Source organism: Notolepis coatsorum (genome assembly GCF_963971535.1).
Source record: "Notolepis coatsorum genome assembly, contig: SUPER_7_unloc_1, whole genome shotgun sequence".
NCBI classification, from domain to species: Eukaryota; Metazoa; Chordata; class Actinopteri; order Aulopiformes; family Paralepididae; genus Notolepis; species Notolepis coatsorum.
Genome location: NW_028174880.1, coordinates 1,169,458 through 1,195,678, shown reverse-complemented (window position 1 = coordinate 1,195,678; position 26,221 = coordinate 1,169,458). Strand labels below are relative to the sequence as shown.

Here is a 26,221-nt window from a genome sequence, read left to right as displayed (position 1 = left end):
AGTACAGCGTTATCGTACACTTTTAGTATCTCGTGTCCTTTTTATTCATGTATGTATTAGTGTGGGTGACCTGGCTAAGCCAGTCATACTATTGTAACCTATGATATTATTCTAACATTATTATTCTAGCCTCTCTCTCTTCCCCTGCTTCCACGCCCTTATATGGGCAGCTTCCTACCCCAGCGTTCTCACGCTGTCACCTGGCAGCAATCAGCGCAGCTGAGAGTCATCCGCTCATCACCAACCCCGATATCTACCCTACGGATCCTGCCCCTCATCGTCCGAGTGTTGCCATACCTACCTAGGTACGAGGACGTACCCCACCTTGCTGCTCTGTCTGTATTGCCTGCCGTGCTCTAACCTCTGTTCTCCCTGTGCCCAGGACCATCGCTGCCGGCCTACGCTGTCTCTCGACACACCGCCCGCCCGGACGTTCCTGGGAATCCAAAGCGAGCGCCCCTGCCCGTCCAAGCCGCACATTCCTGTCAACTATAAACCTGTCTGCCTGGTACCTAAGGAAATAAACAAGCCTAAAACGCTCCATTCTCTCTCTCCCTGTGTGTTCTGCTATTGGGCTCAGCCACCGCTGCCATAACACTTCTGAAGAATGAACGCTAGAAATTTCCACTTACACTGTCCTGCAGTGGGCTCCTGCAGAATGTGTCTCTGAAGGTCTGGGGACGTCTTGTGTCTCTCCAGGTGTCTCTCACAGTAGGAGGAGCTGCAAGTCTGACAGGTCTTCACTGCTTCCTTCTCAACGCCAATCTCCGAACAGATGTCACACAACACCTGTCCCCTCTGCTGCTCTGAAGCTGGGGAGGAAAGCAGCATAAAGAAAACACATTTAATCAGTAAATAAAACGACTCCTTACTCCAAACCAACGCCTTGTTGCTACACTGAAGGGATTTTAGAGGATAAAATACTGTATAGTATATAATATAAATACTGCATAGCATACAATATGACCACTGTATAGCATACAATATAACCAGTGTATAGCATACAATATAACCACTGTATAGTATACAATATAACCACTGTATAGTATACAATATAACCACTGTATAGTATACAATATAACCACTGTATAGTATACAATATAACCACTGCATAGACTCAGTCGTAAAAAAGGTGAAGCAGCGCCTCTACCACCTGAGACAGTTAAGGAAGTTCAGAGTATCGGGGAAGATACTCCAGTCCTTCTACTCCGGAGCTGTAGAGAGCATCTTGACTGGAAACATCACTGCCTGGTATGGAAACAGCAAAGCACAGGACAAGAAGGCCCTACATAGAGTGGTGCGCTCAGCTGAGCGCACTACGGGTATTGCACTACCACCCCAGCAGGACTTATATAACAAGAGGTGCAAATCCAGAGCCTGCAGAATAATGAAAGACCCTCACCACCCCAACAACAGCCTGTTCAACCTGCTGCGGTCAGGCAAACGCCTGCGCACACCAGCAACTAGGACAGAGAGACTTCGGCTCAGCTTCTTCCCCCAGGCCATCAGTCTTTTTTTAATTTGTTTTACTTTTTCTCCTCCTGTTTTTCTGTGTTTTTCTCCCATCCCAATTTAGTCGTCATGCCAATTCCCCCCTCCCCTTCCTGGTCGTTGCTTGCATGTGCCCCCCACTGGTCGGTCTAGGGAGGGTTGATAGATACTATCACATGTCCCCTCCGATACATGCGGAGTCAGCCAGCCACTTCTTTTCACCTGCCAGCGCGGACTCTCATTGGTGAGGTGTAACGTGTGGAAGGCTCACACTACCCTCACCATCTCCCTTCCTCGCTGTGCAGGCGCCCTGACCAACCTGTAGGAGTCGCTGTTTACAACGACCAGATTACCACCCACCGGCTTCCCTCCCGCTGACTCTGCCAATTGAGCCAGTATGACGGCCGGCCAAGCCGGAGGCAACGCTGACAGCCGGATTCGATACCAGTGTCTCTCGCGTGGGTGATGAACGCTTAGTCCGCTGCGCCACCCAGCCGCCCCCAGGCCATCAGAGTCTTGAACACTGAACTCTCCACACACAAGCACACATGAGCACACACATACTGTATACGCTCACACACTAACAGTCACTTTAGCACGAACACACACACACATGCTGCACACGCTCACACTCAACGGTCACTTTACACAACGAAAAGGCCACTTAAAAAAAATTTCAAACAAAAAGAACGGGAGTGGTTCTTGTATAGTAAATAGATGGATATAACAAGATAGCATAAGGATATATAGTATAACTGTAGATTGTATAGTATAGTATTGTATAGTAGTGTACATAAGACCCAGTGCCTCATCCATAGCTAACATTGTATTGCACTATCGCAGGACCTAGCATGTCTTTACCATGCTTTTTGTAAACTTTATGTACATTATACCTGTTATGTCTTATTCTTATTACTTGTATTATTGCACAATCGCTGCGGGCATGACCTCCCGCATTTCACTGTATGCTTGTATGCCGTGACAAATAAAACTCTTGACTTGACTTGACTTGCATAGTATACAATATAAATACTGTATAGCATACAATATAAATCCTGTATAGTATACAATATAAATACTGTATAGCATACAATATAAATACTGTATAGTATACAATATAAATACTGTATAGTATACAATATAACCACTGTATAGTATACAATATAACCACTGTATAGTATACAATATAACCACTGTATAGTATACAATATAAATACTGTATAGTATACAATATAACCACTGTATAGTATACAATATAACCACTGTATAGTATACAATATAAATACTGTATAGCATACAATATAAATCCTGTATAGTATACAATATAAATACTGTATAGCATACAATATAAATACTGTATAGTATACAATATAAATACTGTATAGTATACAATATAACCACTGTATAGAATACAATATAACTACTGTATAGTATACAATATAACCACTGTATAGAATACAATATAACCACTGTATAGTATACAATATAACCACTGTATAGTATACAATATAACCACTGTATAGTATACAATATAACCACTGTATAGTATACAATATAACCACTATATAGTATACAATATAACCACTGTATAGAATACAATAGAACCACTGTATAGTATACAATATAACCACTGTATAGTATACAATATAACCACTGTATAGTATACAATATAACCACTATATAGTATACAATATAACCACTGTATAGAATACAATAGAACCACTGTATAGTATACAATATAACCACTGTATAGTATGAGCCAGTCCTACTTGGTTTTCTGGGGACTGCTTACTTGTTTTGAAGGTCACTGACACAGGTTGGCTGTTTCCATGGTTTTGTGAGACAGTGCAGACAGAGACGAGGTACTCTGAGTCACAGTGCAGATCAGACAGTGTGATTCTTGAGGTCTGTATCGTTTGGACAATGGGCTCCTCCATCTTTGGGCGCTGGTAGGACACCTGGTAGTGGAACAGAGTTTGATCTGTTCCGCTTGGCAGGTTCCAGTTCACGGTAGCTGTTGAGGACGTCACTGCCTCCACCTTCAGCTTTTCTGGTGCTGGAACCACTACAGGGAGAATAACATCATCATTATTAGTGTAACCGAGTGGATTTGAACCTGCAACCATAGGATCCACAGGCGGCCGCACTAACCAGCTGAGCTAAAGGGTCAGACCCGTGAGCAGGTGCTGGTTGACTGCGACCGACTCGTTAGTAGTTGACTTTACTACATTATTAGTACAATGTTATCGTACACTTTTAGTATCTCTTGTCCTTTTTATTCATGTATGTATTAGTGTGGGTGACCTGGCTAAGCCAGTCATACTATTGTAACCTATGATATTATTCTAACATTATTATTCTAGCCTCTCTCTCTCCCCCTGCTTCCACGCCCTTATATGGGCAGCTTCCTACCCCAGCGTTCTCACGCTGTCACCTGGCAGCAATCAGCGCAGCTGAGAGTCATCCACTCATCACCAACCCCGATATCCACCCTACGGATCCTGCCCCTCATCGTCCGAGTGTTGCCATACCTACCTAGGTACGAGGACGTACCCCACCTTGCTGCTCTGTCTGTATTGCCTGCCGTGCTCTAACCTCTGTTCTCCCTGTGCCCAGGACCATCGCTGCCGACCTACGCTGTCTCTCGACACACCGCCCGCCCGGACGTTCCTGGGAATCCAAAGCGAGCGCCCCTGCCCGTCCAAGCCGCACATTCCTGTCAACTATAAACCTGTCTGCCTGGTACCTAAGGAAATAAACAAGCCTAAAACGCTCCATTCTCTCTCTCCCTGTGTGTTCTGCTATTGGGCTCAGCCACCGCTGCCATAACACTTCTGAAGAATGAACGCTAGAAATGACAAACTGTGTCTTTTCCACTTACGCTGTCCTCCGGTGGGCTCCTGCAGAATGTGTCCCTGAAGGTCTGGGGACGTCTTGTGTCTCTTCAGGTGTCTCTCACAGTAGGAGTAGCTGTTGCAGGTCTGACAGGTCTTCACTGCTTCCTTCTCAACGCCATCGTCCGAAAAGACGTCACACAACACCTGTCCCCTCTGCTGCTCTGAAGCTGGGGAGGAAAGCAGCATAAAGAAAACACATTTAATCAGTAAATAAAACGACTCCTTCCTCCAAACCAAAGCCTTGTTGCTACACTGAAGGGATTTTAGAGGATAATAGGTAAGTTATTAATTAATAACACTCAATAAGTGTTTGGTATTATAAACAATTATAATAAACTCATAAAGCCTTTATTAACATTATTAAACGTCTATAAATTGTTAACAAGTCCTTATAAATGTCTTATAATCTACCAATACATGTGTTTATTATGCTGTTATTAACACTCTGATGATAATACTCAATATGATGCTTATCAACAGTAGTATGTGTTAATAAAGTCTATATTAAGGACTTATAAGGACCTTATTACCTATTAACTAACACTTATTACAAAGACCTTAATATAAAGCATTACCTAATACAAATAATAATAAACTTCATTTTCAAAAACAAATTGAATATCAAAATCCTATACCACTAAACCTTACCTCCTATGTAAGATGCTCCACCAGACGCTGCACCAGATGCTCCACCAGACGCTCCACCAGACGCTGCACCAGATGCTGCACCAGACGCTGCACCAGACGCTCCACCAGACGCTCCACCAGACGCTGCACCAGACGCTCCACCAGACGCTCCACCAGACGCTGCACCAGACGCTCCACCAGACGCTGCTTGTAGATGTGCCACCAGATCATTCCTGTTGAGCCTCTTCAGTATCTTCTCTGTAATCTTCACAGCTACATCAGAATAGTGGCGCACCATCAGATCCACCACGTCATGTATGTCAGCCTTCTCCAGCCGGCCCTCCGGGATGGGAGGGTAGCCCTCCAGGACCTCTTTGTTCAAATACCACCGGAACTCCTTCAGCTCCTCCTGTCTTAACTCCTTCAGGATGTTGGACAGTAGTTCTGAATGCGCTGCCATTGTTGATCAGAGAGAGAGAGAGAGAGAGAGAGAGAGAGAGAGAGAGAGAGAGAGAGAGAGAGAGAGAATTATAAAATACTCTTCTCCCTATAGTGTGAATTATAAAATACTCTTCTCCCTATAGTGTGAATTATAAAATACTCTTCTCCCTATAGTGTGAATTATAAAATACTCTTCTCCCTATAGTGTGAATTATAAAATACTCTTCTCCCTATAGTGTGAATTATAAAATACTCTTCTCCCTATAGTGTGAATTATAAAATACTCTTCTCCCTATAGTGTGAATTATAAGAGACACTTCTCCCTATAGTGTGAATTATAAGATACTCTTCTCCCTATAGTGTGAATATAATAGACACTTCTCCCTATAGTGTGAATTATAAGAGACACTTCTCCCTATAGTGTGAATTATAAGACACATAAGAAAAGAAAAAAAACTATGTTCTGGCAACATATTCTGGCTAAATATGCCTCATTTTATAAATGTGTATGGATAACATAGTGCTGTAATAAAATATTCTAATAAATATGCATGATCAAGTTCAATGTGTGCTTTTATTTTGATATTCCTTAATTCCACGTTGAAATTACGCGATACATTAAGTGTGGGGTCCACAAACTAACGATACATTAAGTGTGGGGTCCCCAAAGATACATTAAGTGTGGGGTCCCCAAGATACATTAAGTGTGGGGTCCCCAAAACCAAAGAAAATCCTAAATATAATGGGGTCGCGGTATAAAAAAGTTTGAGAACCCCTGGTGTAGAAGACTATGAGACACACTGATGTCACTGAATTATACTCTAATGGTATAAGAGCAGTTTTACTGCCACACAGAATAAATCTTTCATTAATTGCATGTCGTTTTGCAACACAGTAACCCAGCAGATCACCAACCCCGATATCTACCCTACGGATCCTGCCCCTCATCGTCCGAGTGTTGCCATACCTACCTAGGTACGAGGACGTACCCCACCTTGCTGCTCTGTCTGTATTGCCTGCCGTGCTCTAACCTCTGTTCTCCCTGTGCCCAGGACCATCGCTGCCGGCCTACGCTGTCTCTCGACACACCGCCCGCCCGGACGTTCCTGGGAATCCAAAGCGAGCGCCCCTGCCCGTCCAAGCCGCACATTCCTGTCAACTATAAACCTGTCTGCCTGGTACCTAAGGAAATAAACAAGCCTAAAACGCTCCATTCTCTCTCTCCCTGTGTGTTCTGCTATTGGGCTCAGCCACCGCTGCCATAACACTTCTGAAGAATGAACGCTAGAAATGACAAACTGTGTCTTTTCCACTTACGCTGTCCTCCGGTGGGCTCCTGCAGAATGTGTCCCTGAAGGTCTGGGGACGTCTTGTGTCTCTTCAGGTGTCTCTCACAGTAGGAGTAGCTGTTGCAGGTCTGACAGGTCTTCACTGCTTCCTTCTTAACGTCATCGTCCGAACAGACGTCACACAACACCTGTCCCCTCTGCTGCTCTGAAGCTGGGGAGGAAAGCAGCATAAAGAAAACACATTTAATCAGTAAATAAAACGACTCCTTCCTCCAAACCAAAGCCTTGTTGCTACACTGAAGGGATTTTAGAGGATAAAATACTGTATAGTATATAATATAAATACTGCATAGCATACAATATGACCACTGTGTAGTATACAATATAACCACTGTATAGTATACAATATAACCACTGTATAGAATACAATATAACCACTGTATAGAATACAATATAACCACTGTATAGTATACAATATAACCACTGTATAGTATACAATATAACCACTGTATAGTATACAATATAACCACTGTATAGTATACAATATAACCACTGTATAGTATACAATATAAATACTGTATAGTATACAATATAACCACTGTGTAGTATACAATATAACCACTGTGTATACAATATAACCACTATATAGTATACAATATAACCACTGTATAGTATACAAAATAACCACTGTATAGAATACAATATAACCACTGTATAGTATACAATATAACCACTGTATACTATACAATATAACCACTGTATACTATACAATATAACTACTGTATAGTATACAATATAACCACTGTATAGTATGAGCCAGTTCTACTTGGTTTTCTGGGGACTGCTTACTTGTTTTGAAGGTCACTGACACAGGTTGGCTGTTTCCATGGTTTTGTGAGACAGTGCAGACAGAGACGAGGTACTCTGAGTCACAGTGCAGACCAGACCAGATGATTCTTGGGGTCTGTATCATTTGGACAATGGGCTCCTCCACCGTTGGGCGCTGGTAGGACACCTGGTAGTGGAACAGAGTTTGATCTGTTCCGCTTGGCGGGTTCCAGTTCACGGTAGCTGTTGAGGACGTCACCGCCTCCACCTTCAGCTTTTCTGGTGCTGGAACCACTACAGGGAGAATAACATCATCATTATTAGTGTAACCGAGTGGATTTGAACCTGCGACCATAGGATCCACAGGCGGCCGCACTAACCAGCTGAGCTAAAGGGTCAGACCCGTGAGCAGGTGCTGGTTGACTGCGACCGACTCGTTAGTAGTTGACTTTACTACATTATTAGTACAATGTTATCGTACACTTTTAGTATCGGCAACAGCCCATACTATAGGCCATAATATAAGCTGACAATGCACCACATTCATACGACATATAACTTTCAATTGAATGCCTGCTAATTTGCATTGTGACTTGATTATTACAAATATTCATATTTTACAATATGGATTAATAAGATTCAAGGGTCATAAACTGTCATGTTAATTTCCTATCTTCTGCTGCTTTTTGATCAGGTAAACTTCTCAATTAAATTGTATATTTGATTAACTTATTCATAACCGAGGTGCTTAGAAAATAAAACCTGTGAGGATTGGCCCATTCCCCGCCACACGCTTCTTCAAGGTACTGTGATGATTGGTCCATTCCCCGCCACACACTTCAGGAGCGATTACCAATTTCCATCACGCACCTGTTGTAGTTTGTAATTAGCGCTCCAGAGGCTTCATATACTCAGGCCTTCTATCAATCGTTGTCGGGTCGTTTTGGATTACTACTGCTATTGCCTGTTCCCCCCCGTTGTTGTGCCTCGTCTACTTCTTCTCCAGGACGTCTTTGGAAGTCGCCGCTGGTGTATGTCTCGATCATCCGTTGGAACCGTGCCTCGTTGCACGCTTTACGCGTTTGCGCTTTGGTGAGTTTTTTGGAAACAAACCGTTTGGATTATCTGTTTTTTGTGTGTTTGGATAACACTGAAGAAATACCGTTTTTGTTTTGTACTGGACTCAGCTAATTTGTGTGTTAGGATAACACTGAAGAAGTACCGTTTTTGTTTTGTACTGGACTCAGCTAACTTGTGTGTTGGTACACCGAAGATCAAGTCACTTGTGATTTATACTGGACTCAGCTAAGGAGGACTGAACTGCACTGCCTCTGTGTACAGTTGGATTGATTATTGACCACTCTCTCTCTCTCTCCGTTTCCTCCCCGAGTTGGATCCGGGAGTATCTGCAGAGCCGCAGAGGTAGTGGCGCCTACGCCGATTCCCCACCTCTAAACCGGGAGGATCTGCAGAGCCGCAGACAACTCTGCCGAAAGCATTCTCCTTTTTGTTAATTCTGATTTGTTATTTGGCTCATTTTTGATTCTGTAATAAATACGCCCTAGTGTTTGGCTAACTCTGAACTACCTGTCTGTGCCGTGCTGTTGGGGTCGGTTTCAAACCATAACATTACGACCCGACCATGACGACCTCAGCCGACACAGACAGAGTCAGGACAGCGTTGGCGGTCCAGATCGAATTGACCAACGACCACAGCCTACAGTTAGGTGCGGCTGCGGCTGCTGTACAGGAGCTCCGAGCCCAGGTCCTGCCTATTCAGGAGTCCCTTGGCTCTCTGGCTACCCTGCAGACAGCCCAGGGTAATCAGCAGGCTGATATTCTTCACCAATTACAGACGTTGAGTGAAGCATTTAACGCCCTGCTTGTAACCCCACCTACTTCAGGAGTCTCGGCCAGAGCACCACCCGCAGCCGTGGCGGACCCCGCGTCTCCCGACCCCGCACCTCGGGAGCCCCGTCTCTCCGAAACACGGTTGTTCAATGGTAACTTCGAGAATTGTGCCACATTCATCATGCAATGTGAGTTGGTTTTTCTTCATCAACCCAGCCGATTTACTTCAGAGGGAGCCCGAGTGGCTTACATGACTAACCTGCTCTCAGGCCGGGCAGCACAGTGGGTTACTGCCTCCTGGTCGATGAGGGCTGATTTTTGTTTTTCCTACTCAGACTTCGTGGCAGAGCTCCGCAGGGTTTTCCACCACCCAGCTCGTGGCCAGGACCCAGGAGCTCGGTTGGGCACCTTCCGGCAGGGCAGTAGCGGGGTCACCGACTACGTGCTGGAGTTCAGACTGGCCGCAACGGAGAGCGGTTGGAACGATCAAGCGCTTCGTCTCACCTTCATGAGGGGTCTCAACGACGCTGTAAGGGACCAGCTCGCGACCCGTGAGGAGGCTGATTCCCTCGAGGACCTATTCAACCTCGCCATTCGCATCGACGGATGCCTCCGGGAGAGAAGGCGTGAGAGAGCCCGACTGGGACCCCCAGACGTCCCCCAGACCCCCGCACTCGTGACGGTACTGCGGTCCGTCCTGCTCCCTCCACAACTGGTGGTTCCTTGTGGTCTGCAAGGGCCTTGAAATAAAGCCCGAGCCCTGCCCGAGCCCGTGAACTTCAGGCCCTGCCTGAAAATAAGCCCGACTGTAAATAATATTTTAAGCCCTAGCCCGCGTGAAAACCAGAATTTTTTTTTATTATTATTATTATTAAAATATACTTTTTTTTGTATTTGTTTTAAATATTCGAAACACGGTTTTATATGAACGTAATAAATAAACAAAACTAAGAAGCATTTACATAGCCTGTTTCGCAATGCCGTCTCTCCCAGTGCTCGCTTATATAGACTGACTCACACATCAGCCTCGTAAAACGTATTGAAGGCTATAGAATCTTCTTTGACACACACACACACACACACACACACACACACACACACACACACACGACACACAATAGCCTACTCAGTCAAACAAACAAACAGAAAACAGAAATCAGATTTCGAGCAGAGCAACGTAATGAAAATCACAACAAAACAGGTAGCGAGTCGCGACCCAGCAAATAATAAACATCACTCACCATGACGTCAGCAACGCGTTGAACACCGTTAACAAAACCGGCTACATACATCCCAAGAACAAATTAAAACGTTCGCCAACTGGCTATATTCCAACACAACCAATCGAGTTGAACTTGTCCCCTGAGTTCTCCCTGCGCGCTGCAGTAATTACATCCAAATGTTTCTCTGGCGCAAAAGAGAAAGCGAATCTTAAAACGAAGGTTATCCTATAACCCTAGTTATATGGAGAAAAAAACGCAAAAAAAAACGCAAAAAAAAAAGAATTAAAAACGGCGGTGCCCGGGCCCGGCCGAGCCCGAATTATTTATTAAAAAAAAAGCCCTACCCAGCCCGAACCGTCGGGCCTGGGCAAGGTTGCAGTGCACTTCCTTCCCCTCCCGTTCGGTGCCCGAGGAGGAACCCATGCAGCTGGGACGCTCACACCTCAGCCAGGCTGAACGGGAAGCCAGGTTCAGGTCCGGCCTTTGCCTCTACTGCGGCCGGGATGGGCACCGTATCTCCAACTGCCCCACCCGGCCAAAAGACCAGGCTCGCCGGGACCCCGGGAGATCCTGGTGAGCCGTTTTTCTCGTTCCCACACCCGTGCACCACCTAGCCGTCTGATGAGCGTCACCCTGGCCTGGGCGGACCAACGGGCGACGGTGGAGGCACTCATTGACTCGGGTGCTGACGAGAGTTTCCTGGATTTCGAGTTTGCTACCCAGGCCAACATTCCTCTAGAGGACCTTGTGAGACCCTTGGAGGTGTTCGCGTTGGACCAGCACCGCCTGGCTGACATCACTCAACGCACCTGTCCAGTCCTTCTCACCATTGCTGGTAACCACGTTGAGAGACTCCAGTTTTTTATCACCAGATCCCCTCTTGTCCCAGTAGTCCTGGGTCGGCCCTGGCTCGCGCTGCATGAGCCCCACATCGCCTGGTCCTCCGGTACCATCAGGGGGTGGAGCTCCTCCTGTCATGCCCAGTGTCTTCAGGCGGCGTCCTGTCCCTCGCCCCGGAGATCCCTTTGTGAGCCGCCCCCGGACCTCTCGACTATACCCCCCGAATACCACAACCTCGAGGAGGTTTTCAGTAAGTCCCGGGCCCTTCCGCCTCACCGGCCTTACGACTGTGCCATCGACCTCCTCTCTGGGGCTCCCCTTCCCGGCAGCCGCCTCTACAGTCTGACCGTCCCTGAGAAGGCAGCGATGGAGAAGTACATCTCTGAGTCCTTGGAAGCAGGCCTCATTCGGCCTTCCTCCTCCCCGGTGGCGGCCGGTTTCTTTTTTGTTGGGAAGAAGGATGGAGACCTTCGACCCTGCATCGACTATCGCCAACTCAACGAGATCACCATTAAGAACAAGTATCCTCTTCCTCTCATGAACTCCACCTTCGAGCCTCTCACCCAGGCTACCGTCTTTACCAAGCCGGACTTCCGGAGTGCCTACCATCTGGTCCGTATCCGAGAGGGCGATGAATGGAAGACCGCCTTCAAGACTCCCAGGGGCCACTACGAGTACCTGGTAATGCCGTTCGGCCTCACCAACGGTCCGGCGGTATTCCAGGCGCTCATGAACGACGTCCTCCGTGACATGCTGGAGGAGTTTGTGGTGGTATACCTGGACGACATCCTCATTTTCTCCAAGACCCTCGAGGAACACATCCAGCATGTCCGCCGTGTGCTGGAGCGCCTCCTCCACAATCGGCTCTTCGTCAAGGCAGAGAAGTGCTGATTTCACTCCGACTCCGTCGATTACCTGGGCTTCATCGTGGAGAGCGGCCTGACCCGAGCTGACCCGAGCAAGATCCGGGCCGTGGAGGAGTGGCCGGAACCCACCTCTCGGAAGGAGCTACAGAGCTTCCTCGGGTTCGCAAACTTCTACCGAAGATTCATCCGGAACTACAGCCAGGTGGCGGAACCACTTACCAGGCTAACCTCTCCCGCCCTGCCGTTCGACTGGTCCCCAGCGGCTTGTGCTGTGTTCCGTTCCTTCAAGAAGAGGTTCACCACCGCCCCGGTCTTGCTCCACCCAGACCCCAGGAGACAGTTCATTGTAGAGGTGGACGCCTCGGATACTGGACTAGGGGCTATCTTGTCTCAGCCGTCGGCAACGGACCAGAAGGTACATCTGTGCGCCTTCTACTCACGTCGTTTCCTCCCTGCCGAGAGGAACTATGACATCGGCAATCGGGAGCTGCTGGCGGTTGTGGCTGCCTTGGAGGAGTGGCGTCATTGGCTAGAGGGGGCCGAGGAACCATTCACCATTTGGACGGACCACAAGAACTTGACGTACATCCGTGCTTCCAAGCGCCTCAACGGCCGGCAGGCAAGATGGGCCAGCTTCCTCAGTCGGTTCGACTTCTCGCTGACCTTTCGCCCTGGTTCCCGAAGGCCGACTCCCTGTCCCGGTTACACTCCAAGGGGGCTCCAACCACTGAGGATCCGACTCCCATCCTCCCAGAGGCCAGGGTGGTGGGAGTGGTCACCTTGGGCATCGAGGGGTTGGTAAGGCGTGCCCTACGCTTCCATCCCGCTCCCGGCAATGTACCTGTTCGTCGCCTCTTCGTCCCCGACTCAGTCCGGTCCCGGGTCCTCCAGTGGGGTCATACCAGCCGGTTCGCCTGCCACCCGGGCGTTCATCGCACGTTCTCCTTCCTGGCTCGTCGATTCTGGTGGCCCACCATGAGGAACGATGTCAAGGAGTTCGTTCTGGCCTGCGTAGTCTGCGCCCGCAGCAAGGCCTCCCACCAGGCACCCTCCGGGCTATTGCAGCCGCTTCCCATTCCGAGCCGCCCTTGGTCCCATGTGGCGTTGGACTTCGTCACGGGTCTTCCTTCGTCCCAGGGGAACACATGCCTACTGACCGTGGTGGATCGGTTCAGCAAGGGGGTTCACCTCGTGGCCCTTCCCAAGCTTCCCTCGGCTGCTGAGACAGCGGACCTCCTGACACGCCACATGTTCCGCCTCCATGGGTTTCCCCAGGACGCCGTCTCGGACCGGGGGCCCCAGTTCACTTCCCAGGTATGGCGGGCTTTTTGCAAGGGATTGGGGGCAACAGTCAGTCTTTCCTCTGGTTATCATCCCCAGACTAACGGACAAACGGAGAGGATGAACCAGAGCGTGGAGTCTGCTCTTCGTTGTGTGGCTGCCGAGAAACCCGCTTCTTGGAGCCGGTTCCTCCCCTGGGTCGAGTACGCCATCAACTCCCTGGTCAGTTCCGCCACCGGCCTCTCACCTTTTGAGGTATCCCTGGGCTACCAACCCCCTCTTTTCCCTGCACAGGAGTCGGAGGTGGCAGTTCCCTCCGTACAGGAGCATCTCGACCGGTGCCGACAGGTCTGGGAGATCACCAGGACTGCACTGCTCCGGTCATCGGAGCGCACCAGTCGTGGAGCTGACCAGCGCCGGATCCCTGCGTCGACGTACCAGCCTGGGTAGAGGGTGTTGTCTTAAGCTTCCTGCGTCCATGCGCATTCACCCAGCTTTCCATGTGTCCCGGGTTAAGCCTGTCTCTCTCAGTCCCCTGATGCCTCCTGCTCCGGATCCGCCTCCTCCCGAGATGGTGGACGGACACCCCCAGTGGCAGGTCCGTCAGCTGATGGACGTCCGACGGCGGGGTCGGGGGTTCCAGTACCTGGTGGACTGGGAGGGATTGCCCCGGAGGAACGGAGCTGGGTCTCCCGCCAGCTCATCATGGACCCCGACCTGATCACCGACTTCCATCGTTCCCATCCGGACAAGCCGGGTCGGGCTGGTCGCCGGGTGGCTCCCGTGGAGGGGGGGGTACTGTGAGGATTGGCCCATTCCCCGCCACACGCTTCTTCAAGGTACTGTGATGATTGGTCCATTCCCCGCCACACGCTTCAGGAGCTATTACCAATTTCCATCACGCACCTGTTGTAAGTTTGTAATTAGCGCTCCAGAGGCTTCATATACTCAGGCTTTCTATCAATCGTTGTCGGGTCGTTTTGGATTACTACTGCTATTGCCTGTTCCCCCCCGTTGTTGTGCCTCGTCTACTTCTTCTCCAGGACGTCTTTGGAAGTCGCCGCTGGTGTATGTCTCGATCATCCGTTGGAGCCGTGCCTCGTTGCCCGCTTTACGCGTTTGCGCTTTGGTGAGTTTTTTGGAAACAAACCTTTTGGATTATCTGTTTTTTGTGTGTTTGGATAACACTGAAGAAATACCGTTTTTGTTTTGTACTGGACTCAGCTAATTTGTGTGTTAGGATAACACTGAAGAAGTACCGTTTTTGTTTTGTACTGGACTCAGCTAACTTGTGTGTTGGTACACCGAAGATCAAGTCACTTGTGATTTATACTGGACTCAGCTAAGGAGGACTGAACTGCACTGCCTCTGTGTACAGTTGGATTGATTATTGACCACTCTCTCTCTCTCTCCGTTTCCTCCCCGAGTTGGATCCGGGAGTATCTGCAGAGCCGCAGAGGTAGTGGCGCCTACGCCGATTCCCCACCTCTAAACCGGGAGGATCTGCAGAGCCGGAGACATCTCTGCCGAAAGCATTCTCCTTTTTGTTAATTCTGATTTGTGCCGTGCTGTTGGGGTCGGTTTCAAACCATAACAAAACCACTGTATAGTATACAATATAACTAAGGCTGTCAAAGTTAACGCGGTATTAACGCACTTGGGCGCCCCTATTTTCTTTTTTTTTATCCACTTTTTCTCCTTATTTTTCTATTTTACTCCCATCCCAATTTCGTGTTTCCAATTCTCCCCTCCCCTGTCTTGAACGTTGCTCGCATATGCCTCCCACTGGTCGGCCGTAGGGAGGATAGAAGCCTTGCATCACGTGTCCCCTCCGGTACACGAGGAGGCAGCCTGTCACATCTTTTCACCTGCCAGCGCGGACTCTCATTGGCGAGGTGTAACGTGTGGGAGGCTCACACTACCCCCGCCATTTCCTGTCTCTGCTGTGCAGGTGCCCTGACCGACCTGTAGGAGTCGCTGTCCACAACGTCCAGATTACCACCCATTGACCTCCACCCGCTAACTCTGCCAATGAGTTAGTATGACGGCCGGCCCAAGCCAGAGGCAATGCTGACACCCGGATTCGAGACCGGAGTCTCTTGCATTGGTGACGACCGCAATCTCCGCTGCGCCACCCAGCCGCCAGCGCCCCTATTTTCTTTTAAGTTATTTTGTGCATCACTTTGTTTTGAATTTATTGCAAATTTGCAATGCATGAGGGTCATCCTTTTGTGTTAAATGGCTGCATAAAGCAAGCATTTGTTGACTCATGTTGGTAAGAGTATTAAAACTTGGAACTTGAAAAAGATCCGTTTAAGGTAGATACACATTTTTTAAATAAAAATGCGATTAATTTGCGATTAATCGCGAGTTAACTATGGACAATCATGCGATTAATCAGATTAAATATTTTAATCGATTGACAGCACTAAATATAACCACTAGTATACAATATAACCACTGTGTAGTATACAATATAACCACTGTGTAGTATACAATATAACCACTGTATAGTATACAATATAACCACTGTATAGTATACAATATAACCACTTAGTATACAATATAACCACTGTATAGTATACAATATAACCACTGTATAGTATACAATATAAACACTGTATAGTATGAGCCAGTTCTACTTGGTTTTCTGGGGACTGCTTACTTGTTTTGAAGGTCACTGACACAGGTTGGCTGTTTTCATGGTTTTGTGAGACAGTGCAGACAGAGACGAGGTACTCTGAGTCACAGTGCAGACCAGACCAGATGATTCTTGGGGTCTGTATCGTTTGGACAATGGGCTCCTCCATCTTTGGGCACTGGTAGGACACCTGGTAGTGGAACAGAGTTTGATCTGTTCCGCTTGGCAGGTTCCAGTTCACGGTAGCTGTTGAGGACGTCACCGCCTCCACCTTCAGCTTTTCTGGTGCTGGAACCACTACAGGGAGAATAACATCATCATTATTAGTGTAACTGAGTGGATTTGAACCTGCGACCATAGGATCCACAGGCGGCCGCACTAACCAGCTGAGCTAAAGGGTCAGACCCGTGAGCAGGTGCTGGTTGACTGCGACCGACTCGTTAGTAGTTGACTTTACTACATTATTAGTACAATGTTATCGTACACTTTTAGTATCGGCAACAGCCCATACTATAGGCCATAATATAAGCTGACAATGCACCACATTCATACGACATATAACTTTCAATTAAATGCCTGCTAATTTGCATTGTGACTTGATTATTACAAATATTCATATTTTACAATATGGATTAATAAGATTCAAAGGTCATAAACTGTCTCCTATCTTCTGCTGCTTTTTGATCAGGTAAACTTCTCAATTAAAATGTATATTTGATTAACTTATTCATAACCGAGGTGCTTAGAAAATAAAACCACTGTATAGTATACAATATAACGATAGGTTATGTATATAACCTAGTTATATTAGTATTGGCTGAGCGTCCCGCTCTAGCCTTATGAGATACCCCTTATCTCCTAGTACCTACTGTACACCAATACGAACAACTTAATGCACCCATACCTGATCGGGCCCCGCCCCTATGGAGGCGTAGCCTATATAACCATGACTATGGTCACCAAACACTCTTCCTCGCCAAATCTCGTTCCAGCAAAAGATCCCTCAAAAGGGAACTCAGGGCCGCGTAGAGCGGGACGCTCAGCCAATACTAATATAACTAGGTTATATACATAATCGTTATATCTCATATATGGCTATCGCGTCCCGCTCTAGCCTTATGAGATATGGGTTAGAGCGGACGCAAGACCCGACAGATGTACCCCCTGAGGACCCGTAAGCCCACATCAAGGGGTGCGGGGAGCCCTGTCACCCCATCCTTCCTAATGAAGGGGGGGCGCAGTCAACTCCACCTGAATGCGAACAAGAGGGAACTAGAACCCCTTGAACACACCGCACAGGCGGAACCATGTGTGACTCAACACACTGTGGCCCATACCCACACACTCCTGCTACCCTACCAAAGGACGGGAAGCAGGAAAGGCCACAGACCCCAGAACCGCCTGGGAGACAGAACCCCCGGTCATGTCCATGAGATAAAACCTTACAAAGGGGCCCGGGGAGGACCATGAAGCTGCAGCACAGATGTCCTCCACCGAGGCCCCACCCAGGAGAGCGGCAGAGGCAGCCACCCCACGAGTGGAGTGCGCCCTGATGCCCCCAGGGGGATCCTGCCCAGCCAACGTGTAGCAGAGGGCAATGCCCTCGCACAACCAATGGGACAGGCGTTGTTCGATAGTGCCTTACCGGCATGAGAACCACCGTGACAGACAAAAAGCCGAACGGTGACCCCGAGGTCCTGAGTACGGCTGAGGCAATTCCCAAAGCACGGACCGGACATGACAGGTGAAGGCCCGCATCTAACTCACCACTGTGAGGAGGCGGATGAAACGCCTGAACCACAATATCCCTGGAGCGGAAGAACTCCGGATATTTACAGGCACGAAGGCAGGATTAGGCCGCAGAGTGGCACCGCAATCGGAACGAAAGACAGGCACTCTGGTCGTACCGAGAGAGCACAAAGCACACCCACGCGTCAGCGGAGGTGACGGCCAGCAAGAACGCGGTCTTGAACGACAGCTGTTCCAACGGCGCCTGCTCGAGCGGCTCAAACGGGGCCAAGGACAACCGACCGAGGACCAGTTGAAGATCCCAAGTCCGAGCCCAGGAGCGTTGCACCGGCTTAACGTGTCGAGCGCCAAGCAGGAAACGCTTCACAAGAGGGTGGCTGAACAAGACATCCCCTCAAACCCCTCATGATAGGAGGATATAGCTGCTGCATATACCCTCACCGTCGAAGCCAACAGTCTATCAAGGAGAGACTGGAGGTAACTAAGGACAGCATCCAGGGGGCAGGAGACTGAGTCCCGGCCCCCCGCCTTACACCACACTTGGAACATACGTCATCTGCCCGCGTAAGCGCGACAGTGGAGGGAGCATGCGCATTCCGGATGGTAACACCATCAGGATCAAGAACCTGCGCCCCTCAACGTACCCGCAGAGGTAGTGGCGCCTACGCCGATTCCCCACCTCTAAACCGGGAGGATCTGCAGAGCCGGAGACATCTCTGCCGAAAGCATTCTCCTTTTTGTTAATTCTGATTTGTGCCGTGCTGTTGGGGTCGGTTTCAAACCATAACAAAACCACTGTATAGTATACAATATAACTAAGGCTGTCAAAGTTAACGCGGTATTAACGCACTTGGGCGCCCCTATTTTCTTTTTTTTTATCCACTTTTTCTCCTTATTTTTCTATTTTACTCCCATCCCAATTTCGTGTTTCCAATTCTCCCCTCCCCTGTCTTGAACGTTGCTCGCATATGCCTCCCACTGGTCGGCCGTAGGGAGGATAGAAGCCTTGCATCACGTGTCCCCTCCGGTACACGAGGAGGCAGCCTGTCACATCTTTTCACCTGCCAGCGCGGACTCTCATTGGCGAGGTGTAACGTGTGGGAGGCTCACACTACCCCCGCCATTTCCTGTCTCTGCTGTGCAGGTGCCCTGACCGACCTGTAGGAGTCGCTGTCCACAACGTCCAGATTACCACCCATTGACCTCCACCCGCTAACTCTGCCAATGAGTTAGTATGACGGCCGGCCCAAGCCAGAGGCAATGCTGACACCCGGATTCGAGACCGGAGTCTCTTGCATTGGTGACGACCGCAATCTCCGCTGCGCCACCCAGCCGCCAGCGCCCCTATTTTCTTTTAAGTTATTTTGTGCATCACTTTGTTTTGAATTTATTGCAAATTTGCAATGCATGAGGGTCATCCTTTTGTGTTAAATGGCTGCATAAAGCAAGCATTTGTTGACTCATGTTGGTAAGAGTATTAAAACTTGGAACTTGAAAAAGATCCGTTTAAGGTAGATACACATTTTTTAAATAAAAATGCGATTAATTTGCGATTAATCGTGAGTTAACTATGGACAATCATGCGATTAATCAGATTAAATATTTTAATCGATTGACAGCACTAAATATAACCACTAGTATACAATATAACCACTGTGTAGTATACAATATAACCACTGTGTAGTATACAATATAACCACTGTGTAGTATACAATATAACCACTGTATAGTATACAATATAACCACTGTATAGTATACAATATAACCACTTAGTATACAATATAACCACTGTATAGTATACAATATAACCACTGTATAGTATACAATATAAACACTGTATAGTATGAGCCAGTTCTACTTGGTTTTCTGGGGACTGCTTACTTGTTTTGAAGGTCACTGACACAGGTTGGCTGTTTTCATGGTTTTGTGAGACAGTGCAGACAGAGACGAGGTACTCTGAGTCACAGTGCAGACCAGACCAGATGATTCTTGGGGTCTGTATCGTTTGGACAATGGGCTCCTCCATCTTTGGGCACTGGTAGGACACCTGGTAGTGGAACAGAGTTTGATCTGTTCCGCTTGGCAGGTTCCAGTTCACGGTAGCTGTTGAGGACGTCACCGCCTCCACCTTCAGCTTTTCTGGTGCTGGAACCACTACAGGGAGAATAACATCATCATTATTAGTGTAACTGAGTGGATTTGAACCTGCGACCATAGGATCCACAGGCGGCCGCACTAACCAGCTGAGCTAAAGGGTCAGACCCGTGAGCAGGTGCTGGTTGACTGCGACCGACTCGTTAGTAGTTGACTTTACTACATTATTAGTACAATGTTATCGTACACTTTTAGTATCGGCAACAGCCCATACTATAGGCCATAATATAAGCTGACAATGCACCACATTCATACGACATATAACTTTCAATTAAATGCCTGCTAATTTGCATTGTGACTTGATTATTACAAATATTCATATTTTACAATATGGATTAATAAGATTCAAAGGTCATAAACTGTCTCCTATCTTCTGCTGCTTTTTGATCAGGTAAACTTCTCAATTAAAATGTATATTTGATTAACTTATTCATAACCGAGGTGCTTAGAAAATAAAACCACTGTATAGTATACAATATAACGATAGGTTATGTATATAACCTAGTTATATTAGTATTGGCTGAGCGTCCCGCTCTAGCCTTATGAGATACCCCTTATCTCCTAGTACCTACTGTACACCAATACGAACAACTTAATGCACCCATACCTGATCGGGCCCCGCCCCTATGGAGGCGTAGCCTATATAACCATGACTATGGTCACCAAACACTCTTCCTCGCCAAATCTCGTTCCAGCAAAAGATCCCTCAAAAGGGAACTCAGGGCCGCGTAGAGCGGGACGCTCAGCCAATACTAATATAACTAGGTTATATACATAATCGTTATATCTCATATATGGCTATCGCGTCCCGCTCTAGCCTTATGAGATATGGGTTAGAGCGGACGCAAGACCCGACAGATGTACCCCCTGAGGACCCGTAAGCCCACATCAAGGGGTGCGGGGAGCCCTGTCACCCCATCCTTCCTAATGAAGGGGGGGCGCAGTCAACTCCACCTGAATGCGAACAAGAGGGAACTAGAACCCCTTGAACACACCGCACAGGCGGAACCATGTGTGACTCAACACACTGTGGCCCATACCCACACACTCCTGCTACCCTACCAAAGGACGGGAAGCAGGAAAGGCCACAGACCCCAGAACCGCCTGGGAGACAGAACCCCCGGTCATGTCCATGAGATAAAACCTTACAAAGGGGCCCGGGGAGGACCATGAAGCTGCAGCACAGATGTCCTCCACCGAGGCCCCACCCAGGAGAGCGGCAGAGGCAGCCACCCCACGAGTGGAGTGCGCCCTGATGCCCCCAGGGGGATCCTGCCCAGCCAACGTGTAGCAGAGGGCAATGCCCTCGCACAACCAATGGGACAGGCGTTGTTCGATAGTGCCTTACCGGCATGAGAACCACCGTGACAGACAAAAAGCCGAACGGTGACCCCGAGGTCCTGAGTACGGCTGAGGCAATTCCCAAAGCACGGACCGGACATGACAGGTGAAGGCCCGCATCTAACTCACCACTGTGAGGAGGCGGATGAAACGCCTGAACCACAATATCCCTGGAGCGGAAGAACTCCGGATATTTACAGGCACGAAGGCAGGATTAGGCCGCAGAGTGGCACCGCAATCGGAACGAAAGACAGGCACTCTGGTCGTACCGAGAGAGCACAAAGCACACCCACGCGTCAGCGGAGGTGACGGCCAGCAAGAACGCGGTCTTGAACGACAGCTGTTCCAACGGCGCCTGCTCGAGCGGCTCAAACGGGGCCAAGGACAACCGACCGAGGACCAGTTGAAGATCCCAAGTCCGAGCCCAGGAGCGTTGCACCGGCTTAACGTGTCGAGCGCCAAGCAGGAAACGCTTCACAAGAGGGTGGCTGAACAAGACATCCCCTCAAACCCCTCATGATAGGAGGATATAGCTGCTGCATATACCCTCACCGTCGAAGCCAACAGTCTATCAAGGAGAGACTGGAGGTAACTAAGGACAGCATCCAGGGGGCAGGAGACTGAGTCCCGGCCCCCCGCCTTACACCACACTTGGAACATAAGTCATCTGCCCGCGTAAGCGCGACAGTGGAGGGAGCATGCGCATTCCGGATGGTAACACCATCAGGATCAAGAACCTGCGCCCCTCAACGTACCCGTCCCAACAACTGACCTAACAGATGTATGGGGAAGAATCCCAGGCGGCACGGCATCGGTCCCAGACCTGCCTGGCTATGTCCGGACGTAATCCCCACCCGTCAGGATGAGGACCGCGCCGCGACAGTACACCTGTACCCACATTCTCCCTGCCGGGGATGTGGGGAGCCCTCAGGCCGCGCAGATGGAGGATGCCCATAGCCAGCCGCCCGCCGCCTGGTGCAGACGGGGGGAGCGTACTCCTCCCTGTCTGTCGATACACGACACTGACGTCGTATCGTCCGTCCTGATCAACACCATTTGTGGACCAGAAGGACCGCTTTCAACACCAACACATTGAACGTAGCGCAGACCGGGCAGCATGGTTTGCCAGCTGCCCCCTACTGCGTTGGCCCGACGCGTCACCAGCGAGGGAGGCGTCGGTGAAAACGCGACGTGAGACAGCGCCGTAACCGTCCTAGGACGGAACCTCCCGAGCGTGTTGACAACACGCTCTGAGAGGGATGCCCATAGCCCTCCAACCGTTGACTGGGAAGAGGAGTACTCTACTTCCAGTCTACAGCAACCCCAGGCTGGTAGAGACCTGCCTGGTACGAGACCTGACGATCCACCTTGACCGCGAAGGACCAGAACGTCGTCAGGGCAGAACACTCCGTAACCCCTGACGACGCAGAGGCCCCAGTGCGGCCTCCACGCACTTGATGAAGATGCGGGGAGCCAGAGAAAACCGAACGGCAGCCTCTGGTACTCATACGCTAACCCTGCAAAGGAAGCGTAGGTAAGCCCTAGGATGGAAGATCGGAGATGCGCATACGCATCCTACAGGTCTATGGAGGAGAACCAGACCCCCACCTGACAGTGTTCAACAGGTAGGAGACGATCCAAAAAATGCTGAACCTTCCCATGGGACAGGTCCAGCCTGGGTCTGACACCCCCCCCTCCCGATTTCTCAGGCAGAGAACACCGGGAGGAGAACGCCACGACGATGGCTTGCTTCGTCCACAGAGATTGGATCTCGTTGACCAGAGCTGTCACTGCTGGAGACCCTGACAATAGGGTCTGTACCAAACCTGAAAACGGGTGGGGTTGTGTAAACACAAGTCCCCGCCTCAGCGTTCTCTCCATCCACCTCGACATATGGTACTGCCGTAGTCATATGTGATGACACTCCCAACGCACCCGACGCCATGTGGCGCAGGTCCGCCAGGAACTGTAGATAGTTGGCCCGGTCCCCCCGCTGTGCGTAGCCAACCCTGGAACCGTGCGAGCAGAGCGTTCCGTGTCGGGACATCTGACCCTGACACCACCCACGAGGCAATCGCACCCAAGGGGGGACCCCGACAGAAAGGGCCGGTTTGATACGGGGGGCTTCCTAGGTGAAAAAAGCCCCCCCACTGAACACCCCTCCAGAACATGCTGAGGAGTTGTTCTGCAGCCGGACATGCAAGGTGTAAGGACCCCATGGGTTCCTACACACCGTAGCCCTGCAGTGATATTACTACCACCCCAAATCACGCGTGCCTGCGAGACCACTGCCAATGTTTCAGGAGTGGGAGGCACCAACATGATACCTGGCCTGGCGAAGGCGAGGCCGGGGAAGCCCGCACTGTGTGCCTCAAAAGGTTTCGAGCCCCCCTGCTGACAACACTTAAGTTGACAGACGTAACACCAGGCTCAACCAACACAGCTTATGGTGTGGGAGCCGCTTGACAGCACAACATTCTCACGGACAGACCCAGGCTCAGCCATCAACTGGGTGTCAGCCCCTGTCCCCATGAGAAGCGAAAAGTGGGGCCGCCCGCGCTTCAACGAAGGCACGCGGCCCGCAGCCAAAGGAAACAATCAGAGCCCACTTTTTCCGCTGGTGTTGGGGAAGGGAGTGATCGGAGAGCGGGCTGCTCGTGGCAGGACGGTGACGGCTTGTTTGTTCAAGCCGAACCCATCCTACATGGCCGATCCCTCGGCCGCCAAGGCTGTCGGCCTTGTGGACACCTGTCGATTCAACGCCCAGGATACCTCCGGCGGGGGAAAACATGGCCGCCTGTCGAGGGCCTCGTCATCGCCGCTGACGAGGCCGTGCTCTCTCTTCTTCTGGCTGCGCGGTGTGAGGCGGTGTGGGGCCTAGGACAATACCGCCCGCGCTCCAGCAGAAGACCAAAATCCCCTGCGGAGAGGGGAACCCTGAGCGCTTATAGCTTGCGGCTGGGTCAAAGCTAATAACGTCAACAACCTCGCGCGATGTGTCGACGTCGGCTGGCCCTCAAGGCCCCGCCACCAGACACAATTTTTTTTTAATAGAAAAAAACAGCAATTCTAACACAGTTCTAATCGCTGCCAATTCCATACCGTGCCACTCGCCAGGCCGACCCACCCATGGCGTCGGCCGGGTGGGGCACTGTTTCAATATGTGAAAAACAAAGGACTGATGTTAACACGGAGCACCAGTGGATGTTGCAAACAGCAACCTCCACTGTGGTGTGCACCATGAAAGGGTTAAATGAATAAAAGAACTAAACCACAAAATACTGTAGAATGAGCAAACCCATATACACAACGTTAAGGGGAGGCGGACCAGAGCGAACTAGTCCCGCCTTCATTCAAAATATTCACAACAGCACACCAGCCCTAGCTTAGCCCATTTACCAAAAAAGGTAAACAAAGCCCCCCCCACACTACTCCCCCAGTATACCGATTGACCGTCAGTATGAAATGGTTGAGAGGAGAGAAAGCTGTAGCAAAGACAGACCTTCTCATAGCAGAGTGACAGAACGAAACAGTAGCCCACTACACTTCTAGTCAAGTCAAGTCAAGAGTTTTATTCGTCACGGCATACAAGTATACAATGAAATGCGGGTGGTCTTGCCTGCAACGATGTGCAATAGTGGTACAACATATAATAGAATCCAATAAAAAACATTGTGCAATAACAGGTAACAGGTAACATGGTGTGACATCTCGATATCTGTACATAGTTATTTACAGAGCATATAGGACATGCTAGGTAGCTTTGGTAGTGCAATACACTGTTACTGTTGCTATACTAGTTTAAAGTGGCCTTTCCTTTTGGCAATAAGTGTGGGTGTGTGCGGCATGAGTGTGTGCCTGCTCATGTTAAAGTGTTAAAGTGTCTGCTAGTGTGTGAGCGTGCACAGCGTGCATGTCGTGTGTGTGCTCATGTGTGCTTGTGTGTGGATAGTTCAGTGTTCTGTGGCACTCAATGTTCATTGTTCAGGGCTCTGATGGCCTGGGGGAAGAAGCTGAGCCTAAGCCTCTCTGTCCTAGTAGCTGGGGTTCGCAGGCGTCTGCCTGACCTCAGCAGCTGGAACAGGCTGTTATTGGGGTGGTGGGGGTCTTTCATTATTCTGCAGGCTCTGGATTTGCACCTCTTGTTGTATAGAACCTGCAGGGGAGGTAGTGCAATACCCGTGGTACGCTCGGCTGAGCGCACCACTCTCTGTAGGGCCTTCTTGTCCTGTGCCGTGCTGTTCCCATACCAGGTAGTGATGTTTCCGGTCAAGATGCTCTCTACAGCTCCTGAGTAGAAGGACTGGAGTATCTTCCCCGATACTCTGAACTTCCTTAACTGTCTCAGGTGGTAGAGGCGCTGTTTCGCCTTCTTTACTACTGTGTCTATGTGTGTTGACCATGTCAGGTCCTCTGAGATGTGGACCCCAAGGTACTTAAAGCTGCTCACCCTGTCCACGGTAGCCCCGTTAATCATCAGTGGTGTGTGTGTCTCCTGCTGTCCTCTCCTATAATCCACGATCAGCTCCTTGGTTTTACCAATGTTCAGGAGCAGGCTGTTGTGCTGGCACCAGCGTTCCAGTACCTCAACCTCCTCCCGGTAGGCCTTCTCGTCGTTGTCCGAGATCAGCCCCACCACCACCGTGTCGTCTGCGAACTTCACTATGGAGTTGGAGCTGAACTTGGCCACACAATCGTGTGT

At 49.5% G+C, this 26,221-nt stretch overlaps 1 protein-coding gene across 3 annotated transcripts in view; it reads right to left on the bottom strand.

Moving 5' to 3' along the window:
- Positions 1 to 26,221, bottom strand: part of LOC311232718 (interferon-induced very large GTPase 1-like) — a 78,712-nt gene that overhangs the window by 7,637 nt on the left and 44,854 nt on the right. For 2 of the 3 annotated variants that reach the window (XM_084338293.1, XM_084338292.1), the window contains exons 11-18: positions 19,906 to 20,178; positions 16,300 to 16,572; positions 7,595 to 7,867; positions 6,774 to 6,956; positions 5,037 to 5,468; positions 4,373 to 4,555; positions 3,284 to 3,556; positions 633 to 812 (exon numbers count right to left, since the gene is read on the bottom strand). In XM_084338293.1, coding sequence (XP_084194419.1) covers positions 633 to 812; positions 3,284 to 3,556; positions 4,373 to 4,555; positions 5,037 to 5,468; positions 6,774 to 6,956; positions 7,595 to 7,867; positions 16,300 to 16,572; positions 19,906 to 20,178 — 2,070 coding nt within the window. The remainder of the gene's footprint in view (positions 1 to 632; positions 813 to 3,283; positions 3,557 to 4,372; positions 4,556 to 5,036; positions 5,469 to 6,773; positions 6,957 to 7,594; positions 7,868 to 16,299; positions 16,573 to 19,905; positions 20,179 to 26,221) is intronic. The other variant, XM_084338294.1, reaches the window with a different exon arrangement.